Source organism: Halyomorpha halys, unplaced genomic scaffold (assembly GCF_000696795.3).
Source record: "Halyomorpha halys isolate HHAL.00 unplaced genomic scaffold, Hhal_1.1 Scaffold9.1, whole genome shotgun sequence".
NCBI lineage: Eukaryota > Metazoa > Arthropoda > Insecta > Hemiptera > Pentatomidae > Halyomorpha > Halyomorpha halys.
In genome coordinates, this window is record NW_027110416.1 from 1,100,192 (window position 1) to 1,110,494 (window position 10,303).

The window sequence follows — 10,303 nt, forward strand, 5'->3', positions numbered from 1 at the left end:
TATATTTTTTTTTTTTTTACATTTTTCTCAATCGATTTTTCTCGTGAACAGTTCTTGGATAGTTAATGATTTTTGGTGAATAAAGTTTTTATATTTGATAAAAAAAAAAAATGTGCTTTTTAGATTTGTCTACCTGCTATCTTAGGTTGGATTTTTATGCTATATGTATGTGTTGTGGTGCTTGGGTTGGGACTGTGAATGTTTTTAGGGTATTGCGCATTTTCATAGTGTTTTTTTTATGTAAAATATTTGTAACTAATATATCATTGTTATCATAAATTGTATAAAATGTGATTTATAAAAGAAAAGGTAATTTGAACAGTCTGAATTTCAGTCGTTTCCATCCTCTGACTTGGATGAATTGTTATTTCTAAATTCAAGTTTTTCCATGTCTTCATTTTTCTTTAAATCATAGATCCATGATTTAACAAATTTAAAGGTATTTCAGCATTATATCTCACTCATTACAAAGTTTATAATTAAAAATAAAAGAAAATTTGAATCTTTTTTTTTTTTAATGTGTGTTAAAAGTCCAGACCTTTGTTCAGTATAAAATTTTTATTTTTCCCTTTATCTAACTAAGGGAACTATTGCAGCAAATTGAGCCTTCTCGTGTTTTTTTTTTTTTTTTTTAAATGCTGCTTCTTAAGTAGAAATGATTTGACCCATTGCCCTGTAAGGAGTTAAATTGGGTGTGACACTTTCAACTGCGAATAAGCCTGTATTGGTATAAAAACTAATTTAAAAGTATTTTTCATGATTGCTTTGTTCCTCGTTCCAAAACTTGAGTCTTGTTATCCCTTCAAAGGCTCCAGTGGACTGTGATGTCTGTGCCCTCAGTGCTCCAGCTATATACATGAGAGCTGCATTTAATATATTTTAATATTAACTTCTCAGAATTATGATTTCCAATTCTTACCTTATTAAACACATCCTTACGAGATTTAACTTCTTTGGTATTCCCCATTTAATCAAAATATTATACAGCTTCTGACAGTCAATAGAATCGTTAGCCTTTTTGAAATTGATGCCTCAACTTTATATATGTGTGTGTTGTTTTTTTTACGAGGATCGGTGGAAATCTTCAAAAGACACAGATAGGCCTGTACCTATCTGTGTGTGGGATTTTTACCCACTAAAACCACCGCCCTACACCTGTTCATTGTTCTCCACGGGACTGCCGTTAGGCATTACTTCATGGAGGGAAATGGCTGAGTGCTGCCTCGCTTTCTTCGCATGGTTTTCACGTTTCCATGATAGTTACGTCTTCTAGCTGAATAAGGATGAAAATGGAGGATTTAATATTAGTTATGAATGATTGTTCTAACTAGAGTTTTGTAATGATCTAGGAGTCTATTTTTTTTTTTTAAACTGTAATCATAAACATAAATATAGACTACTTAATATCAACATGTTTTTAGTTTTGTAGACCTATTAGGAATAATTATACATTTAGAAATTGGACTACTGTCCTATAAAAATGTTGTATTACTATGCTGAATATGTTCACCACATGCTGCAAATCCAAGATTTGTACAAGTACTTGGAAAACAAAGGAAGCAACAAATATCGGCATCCACACGCTGTTTTTGTTCTTATGTTTTTAGCTATTACTTTCGATTCACTATATTTTCATTACAAAAAGAAACAAAATAAAGATAAGTGAAATGAAACAAAACATAAATATCAGCAATGTGGGTTGTAGATGACAGAAATTCATATAAACAGTACAACGTAACCTATAAATTCAACCCTCGTTCGAGAATTTTTATCAAAAACTTTCTAATTTAATTACCTAGGCATTTATTGTCTTCATAAAAATATATTTGTGCTAAGTTAAATAAAAAATAAACTGTTAAAGTTGATTAACAAGATTAGAAACAATATACAAACTTTAACAAGAGTTAATTATTAACTCTGAAGGTTGTGGAAATTCTTTAATTATTTATAACACTGAGCTCAAATATTCATCTGTTGGCACAGTTCTAAAACAATGCAAACAAAACAAATTTGTGGATGGAGCACAAGCGCTGTCTGATTTGTGCCCAAAAACCGACACTCAATGGGCAGCCGCAAATTCAGGCCAACTTGTACCAGCTAATCCAAATAATCTATCTATATGCTTGCGCATTTTTGAATTTGCCATTGTTTGCCGAATGTGTAGAGGCACATTTAAGCTTAGGCTAATTTTTGGCATTCTTAAAAAACATAATATCTTTTAATTTAAATCTCTTGTCTGTTGTTATCTAAGATATGGACCAACATGAAGAATTGGCCATTTATTGTTTCCTACAAATCTCATAAAAATTAAAACTATAATATATTTTTTTTATAGGGAGGGGTGGTAATGTTATTAATTATTCAGATGGTTCAGAATTCCTTTTCTTTTATAAAATTTCAAATATAGACAATAACCCAGTTAGTTTAGTTTCAATGTTGCTAAGATAATTAAAAAGTTTACTTTGTGTTTATAATTTGGTGGTGGTTTTTTTTTATTATTAATGCTGTATTTGTTCTGTTCTGTTTTGTTTTTTTCCTTCCTTCTCTCCTCTACCTCTCAAAAGGAAGGGGACACAGAAGATCTGTTAAAATGTGTCGGCACTGATACAAACTCTCTGGTGAGATATATTTATTTATTTTTTGTCTGTGTTATGCATGCGAGATATATTTTCTTCATCTTCAACTAACATGCTTCACTAGTATATTTATACAGTAGAACTACTCGATAATAATTATTTTTTTTTTTTTTTTGCTTACCATCTGCTATTATCTGCTACACTACCACTCAGAGAACTCAATCTTTTAAAAAGATTATAAAATTTAACAAAATATTATTTCGTTATTTTGAGCACAGATTGTTTGAACACTCATGTTATATTACTGAATAACTTGAGATGTTGAACTTCAAAATCGATTGTGGAGTTCACTCAAAACAGAGCCCGAAGAAAAGACAGGTTTAACAGACTTAATTTCAGTATTTTGAGGTCAAATTGTTACAAAAGAATCACGTAATCTAAGTGAATTATCTGAGCCTGCAAACTTGGCAATCCGTTGAGCCGTTTACATAAAAATTGTTATAGTCCTACTAATGAGCAGATTATGTGGCACTCCTAAATACATTACCCTCCTTTTGGCTTTGCTGTAGTCAGGTCATAAAGTAGTATTGGGACCCGATTATAAAATTAAATTGATCAACAAAACATTAATTTTAGTAAACTAACGTATGTTTAGTATATGTTATATTACAAGATATGTCATATTGTTGATCTAATTCAAAGCAAGAGTATCTTCTAAACCATGAGTTCTGTACTTAATTAGTTCATATAGAGTCGAGTAGTGTTATTGTTAAATTAACTAAATTTTAAGGCTTTTTATTTATTTTTACTGATATAGAAAGCATGAATACATAAGTGGTTGTTGAAAAATTAATAACTAATAAAAAAAAAATGATGTAGACACTACTGTTGCAACCGACATAACTTATCAATGAAATGTAGTATAATCTTATAATTATAACCGATTTATAGTTTGTTTTTTAACTGTACCTTCTCATCCTTATAAAGTAATTTGATTGTTTGCAATATTTTCCCTTTTTTTTTTAATTTTATGCATTATTATTTATTTATTTTCAAGATAAACTGTAATTACTTCTTGCTTCTTTTATTTCCAAATTTTGGATGATATATGGGACAGCTGTTCATTATCTAGTTCATTTTAATTACTTGATGTCTTATTTCTTCCTCATTTTAATTAAATCTGCCCTGACTATAAAATATTTTATTACTAGTTACCCTAATAAAATAGTTTATTTTTTTAAATAGGAAAAGATCCTTTGAAATGAAGAAAATATAAGACATTAAGTAATTAAGAAGCACTGGATAGTGGTGGACGTTATTCAAAATATAAAAATTAAAAGAAGTGAGAGGTATTGAGGATTTTTCTTTGAAAATTAATAAATAAAAAAAAATTTATGCTCCTAGCCCTAGGTTAAGTAATGATTATTTGTATATCATTATGTTTTGCAAAAAGGTAATGTGCAATAATATAATATTTCTAATACAATATTGTTATTATAGTGAAGTCTTGATGATTCGAGTCCTTGTAACCTAAGTTAATTCAATTTAAATCATTCATTCTAATATTGTTTTTTTTTTAGTTTCTGCAATGCCTTATAATAATTTATTTTGCTTTGCCTAGTTGGCAATCTAATACACAATAATTAAGTTGTGAATATATAATGAGCCAACATTTGACTGCACCCTTTCCATAACTTTTTTCTCTACAATGTAAACTTGATGTATGTTTGATTGAAGTGTAACTGGATAGGTCTCTATCAATGAATACATCAGGTCTTTGTTGTGTACACACATATATATATATTATATTTTATAAACTACTGTAATATATTTGTGGTGAGGGCTACTTAGTATCCTCAAAATGTTCAATATATAAATCAATAACTTTTGTTTTTTTATTGTGACTTGGAGACAGGAAAGAAAAAAAAAAATCATAATAAATAAATTACTAAAGATCGCTAAGGAAACTTATTTATTTATAAGTAGTGTCAGAATGATAAAAAATCTATTGCTAAAATAATAAACTCTCTTAATAAAATGTGTTCTGGCATTGGGAAAGAGGGTGAGTGTTATGAAGGAGTTTGGCTAGTGGAATTTCAGTAGCAAGGGAACCGTTTAATGTGATTTGTGATTTTTTTTTTTTACTGCTTGATAGCATGCTTTCTGTGACCAAACATGGAAAAAAGGATTCCATCCCTACTAAAATTCTAAAAACCAGGATGCATTTTAATCCCTTTATACATTAGTGCCTCTAGATCGTTCCTTAGAAATTTGAAGAACAAATAACTCAATCTTTTCTATACTACATTTATACAATGTTATTTTTATTAAAAAATATATATATTTCTAGGAGATCTTTGTATTTTTATTTATTTAATTTTAATTAGCTCTCATTCTTTCTCGACAACGTGTGTGTACATACATAATTAGTGCAACAACCCTCTTAATGAGTCTGATCGCTGAAAAGCAACCGCACAATCACCTCGCTCTCACTATCTTTTCCTGTCACACCTACCTACCCACTTACCTGACACCATCTCAGGTTGATGGCAGCCTTGAGTCCAGATAAATGAGCTTGTATTATTTAATTATTTAAATGAGCTTTTGTCTAGTCCTTCATCACCATATTTTAATTATTTGGCCCTAAGTCCATTGATGCCAAGAGTCTTGTTATTTTTATGCTTGTCTAGCCAATATGTGTGTATATTGTAATAATTCTAAAAATTCTTTAACATAAAATAAATCTAAATTTGATATTTTTTAACTCAATTCTCATATTTTAAAGATAGCTTGGGTTCAAAATAAAAATTTTAATATTAAATAGATAATAGAATTTTCTTTAAATTTTATAATATAATGGACTCTTAATCTCAGGGTAGGTTTCTAGGCAATCAGAAACAGACACTTTTACTATTAACACTTAATTAAATTAATATCTCTATTACACATGTATTTAAATTTAGGTATCACAAAACTAACCAAGTTCACAATCTTCTTTTGATGATTCTTGGTATCTTCTTTTCTATAATGCTATGTCCTAACGTCAAAAATGGCTTCCAGTCCTTCCAAAAAGCTATGTCTCTCTCACAACAATGGCTTTCAAAATTTCCCGCTTCCAGCCGACGGAGATCCTCTCACCAGGCAATCCAAACTCAGAGTCCTCTATTCTTCTTGGTTGTCTTCCTTTTTCAAACTGTCCACTCTCCTGGACAGAAATTGATGAGGACCTCCTCATCCTGGAAACATCATTACCCATGCGCGCCCAAACAACGAATGCCTCCCAAAAACCAAAACCTGTCTCGATGTTCCATGTAAACATCGATTATTGCACAACAGTTTGGGATTTTTGCAAATAATTTACTTTCTGAATACTATTCTTTAGCACTATTTCTTGACTTCTATTTTTTCTTAAATTTACTGTATTTTCAATTATGATGGGAAGAGTTAAAATAGTTTTTATGATATTTAAATCTGCTCAACATGGCCTTGATTCAACGGACTTTTTGAAGGATATGTACCGCCATCTTGGTTTTGTTTTGAATCACAAATTTATTATAGACAATGAAATTTGGTTAGCTTGCTTTTTGGTTCAACAAAACAAATAAACAATATTAAAATGATACATAAAATAAAAACATATTAAAACCCCTTTATAAATCAAAATATACTATTTACTTGAAAAGAGCATATTACAATATACATATTTATTATTATGATTTCATCTTCATAATCACTCACTCACTATTATGTTTGTAGAACGATGAGATAATAGGAGGAGGTATGGAGCGAATTGAAGAGGAGGATGAAGATTGTAGCAGTTGTAATGATAGTGATACCAGTTCAGAGACAAGCAGTGGTACAGAGTTTGTCCCTTCAACGTGGAACGCTATGGCAATCCCTATGAAGTCTGCCCTTAAAGTCAACACACCACAGGTTAGCGTATTCATTGTTGGATTAAGGTGTCACTATTGTCTGTAAACTGAGATGTAAGGTTATTTTTAGACAATCTCTTTTATATAACTTATATATAAGTTTGAAATGTTAAATTGAGGTATGATTTATAAGGGAAAATAGGCCTTTTCCCCTCAAACTAGTGCCTGAAATAGATTTTTTTTAAATTTGGAATAATATTGCTTAGATTTGTAATAACACTGTTAAAATGAAATTTGTACGACTACAATTCATGAAGGGTCAGGGGTGTAGTACTGTGTAAGAACTGGAGTACTGATTTATTTATTTATTTTTTTAATTATTATTATTCTCTTGTCTCAAATATCAATGTAAACTTATGATTACAGAAAAAAAATGAACAAAAGAGAGTAGTCTTCAAAAAAGAAAAATATCAGTGTATCTATGAGTATCCTCGAGAGGAGAGTGACAATGAAGAAGAAGAATTCAGTCCCGTAATGTGGCAGACACCTACAACTCCGGTCTTCGACTACTCAGTCTTTGCTGGTTAGTTTACCTAAACTTCACCAGTTCTTGCTGTAATTTGATTATTTTAAATTTCCTCTGTTAAAAAACAACTAAAATTAAAAGGAATGAGGCACAAGGTTGTAAAGTGTTATAAAAACTTAGATATACTTGGAATAATGGTTAGAATTATAGTTTGCGAATTGAGTTAAAACATGAAAATGTATACACAGGGTTTCTATTAATCCTTACTTTCCAAAATTTCTTCAAATGTCTGAAATTCACTCCCCCCATCAGACAAATTTAAGTGTCTTAGCTCTTATTAAGAAGATAAATAATTAAATTAAATTTTAAAAAAATGATATAGACTTAATTAAGTTATGAATTGTATAAGTAATTATACGAAACAGTTTTATTTGTTTGTTTTTTTAGATTTTAAGCGAATAAGTTGCTATTATTCTGTTATAATATATCTACTGAGTTTATATCAATTTTTTCACATGTGATGATTTCTCTACATTATTATGATGTTAAAATTTGTATTTTGAAACATCTAATGTATTAAAATCCAAAGTGCCCAAATCCTCCCTTACTCTTGACGATTTCCTCTGTACATTGTTTGGCATATTTTTCCCCACTGTATGTACAAAGATTGGGTGATGTAAAAAATTTTATTGAAGTTTATTTTTACCTTTTAAGAGTCTGAAAAGAGCTATCAATTTATCGATTGGACTGAAATAATAATATTTTAGAGAACAGTATCATCTCCATCACTAACTCTAAGGTGTGTTGGATAATTACCAATGTTAAGTACATACAATAAAGTTACTTTTGACTTAAATTTAGCAGTTCGATTTAAAATCAAATTTTGATTGTTTGGTTTTGAGTGTAGTCGTCATTCGAACCCACACCATGTTCAACTTTGTTATTTAAAATTAATGTCCTGTACTTGTCTTAATGTGATAAGTTGATATTTTAATTAAAATAAATTTTGTTGGGATGTGATTACAAGTCCTTGATTAATTCATTTGGTAGAGAAGCTAAATGCATCAATTAAAATTTTATAAATAGTTTCCTTAATTTCTAGTGGATGGTAGCAATGCTTGAAAAAATACGTTAAGGTCTCTCCAAAGACTGAAATAGCCTGTATAAAAAAAAGTTGGTACTACATCTGTATGTATGACCTATTCTTATGTCACAAATTAAGATTATCTTCATTTATGAAATTAAAAATTATTAGTATTCAATGATTTTAATTCTTTTCCTTAATTTTTTTTTTTTTTTTGAAATGTAGGAATGTTACTATAGGTCATTTTTCCTCCATTAAGTTTGTCAGAAGGATAATATTTCAATATTATCTGGGAAATTGGCACCGCTTGGTGCATGTTTTCCCAGAACTATATAGATGACTTTTAAACTCCTCATTTCTTGTTTTTTATATTTTAATTATACCATTATTAACACAAACTTTAATGATCCACTTTTTTTTTCAACTTTTTATTTGAGGAACCTCCAACGTTCCTAAGGGCCATTTTCTAGGAGACAACCTATAAAATTTGTTTTCATATTATGATATTTCCTCACACAATGCTAAATGAAGAATCTATGTGTGAATAAAAGGGGTGGTGTATGATTAAGGTGTATATGTGAAAAAAAGGGGGGTGTATATATGCAATAGTATGTATATAATAAAAATAAAGTATTTATGTTTTTAATTAATGTTAAATTATAAGCAACAAATAAAAAAAAATAATGCTAATTAAATTATAAATAAATTAAGCTTAATAATAAAATGATAACGAGTCCTAACTTGTTGAAGGTAGGTTTTATTGTTGATATTGTTAATGAGGTTAAGGAAAAACAATTTTTCTGGAATAGTTTTTATATTGAAATCATATAGTTTGTAATTGAATAATTATTTTAAAAAGATTTTTGGAACTATTATGACATTATTTTAATATTTATTTTTGTTTTTAAAGATATGATATGAGCAATTAGCCTGCAAAAGAGACAATTAAATGAATTATGACATCAATGATTAAGGTATATTCTAAAACATTAGTATTGTGTGAGGAAATAATATAATAATAATATGAAAACAAATTTTATAGGTTCTCTCCTTGAAAATGACCTTAGGGCCGAAACATTGGAGGTTTTTCAAATGAAAAGTTAAGAGAAAAAGTGGACCTTTAAAGTTTGTGTTAATAAAAAAATAAACCACTCTCAAACAATCAATTTATTAAATCAGTAGTCTAATAATTAGACCTTCAAAAATTTGTTTATTTATTTATATTTTTTGAACAACTTTAGACTTAATTACTTGTTAAGTACCTTTATTTTGTTGAAATTAATAACTGCTTTTCCAACGTATATATCAACCTTATTATTTAGTAGGGTATTTTTTTTTAAACTACAAAACTAAATTGTAAACACCTAAAAGAATTAAAATTAAAGTAAACAAATGTTTTGTCAATAATTTTGTCTTATACATGAATAGTTGAAAAAAAGTCACAAAATTGATAATCTCACTTGTATATATAATTTAATTTCTATTTATTATCTGTCTTAGATTGGGAACTGGCAGATGGAGAAATAATTTCTACTCCTATCGATAGTGTTGATAGTGACAGTGAAGAGAGCAAAAAACCTAAGAAGGAGGAGGCGGAGGCTGAATTTGATTTTTACAGGCTAGATTACAACCCTGGCCTAAGTGAGTTTATTTAATTATTAGTTAGGTTTATTATATATTCATTATTATGATTTGAATACAATTTAAAAAAAAAATTAATTGTTACATAATGGTTTACTGTAGTTCATTATGTTAAGTTATCAAGTAGTTCATTCAGTTAGCTTTCTAAGTAGTTCGTCAAGTTAGGTTATTAAGTAGTTTGTTAAGTTAGGTGATTAAGTAGTTTGTTAGGTTAGGTTATAAAGTAGTTCATTAAGTTAGGTTTTGAAGTAGCTCATTAAATTAAGTTGTATATATTCATTAGGTCAGGTCATTATGCAGTTAAATAGGTTAGGTGATCAAGTAGTTCATTGAGTTAGGTTATTTAGTAGTTTGTTAAGTTAGGTTATCAAGTAGTTCATTAAGTTAGGTTATCAAGTAGTTCATTAAGTTAGGGTATCAAGTAGTTCATTAAGTTAGGTTTTGAATTAGCTCATTAAGTTAAGCTATTAAATAGCTCATTAAATTAAGTTATATGTATTCGTCAGGTTAGGTCATTATGCAGTTAAATAAATTAGGTGATCAAGTAGTTCATTATGTCAAGTTATTTAGTACTTTGCTAAGTTAAGTTATTAAGCAATTCATC

At 28.8% G+C, this 10,303-nt stretch overlaps 1 protein-coding gene across 4 annotated transcripts in view; it reads left to right on the top strand.

The window, feature by feature from the left end:
- Positions 1 to 10,303, top strand: part of LOC106678050 (uncharacterized) — a 38,201-nt gene that overhangs the window by 25,100 nt on the left and 2,798 nt on the right. For 3 of the 4 annotated variants that reach the window (XM_014416344.3, XM_014416351.3, XM_067048595.1), the window contains 4 exons: positions 2,565 to 2,618; positions 6,333 to 6,509; positions 6,875 to 7,031; positions 9,559 to 9,699. In XM_014416344.3, the coding sequence (XP_014271830.1) occupies positions 2,565 to 2,618; positions 6,333 to 6,509; positions 6,875 to 7,031; positions 9,559 to 9,699 (529 nt within the window). The remainder of the gene's footprint in view (positions 1 to 2,564; positions 2,619 to 6,332; positions 6,510 to 6,874; positions 7,032 to 9,558; positions 9,700 to 10,303) is intronic. The other variant, XM_014416366.3, reaches the window with a different exon arrangement.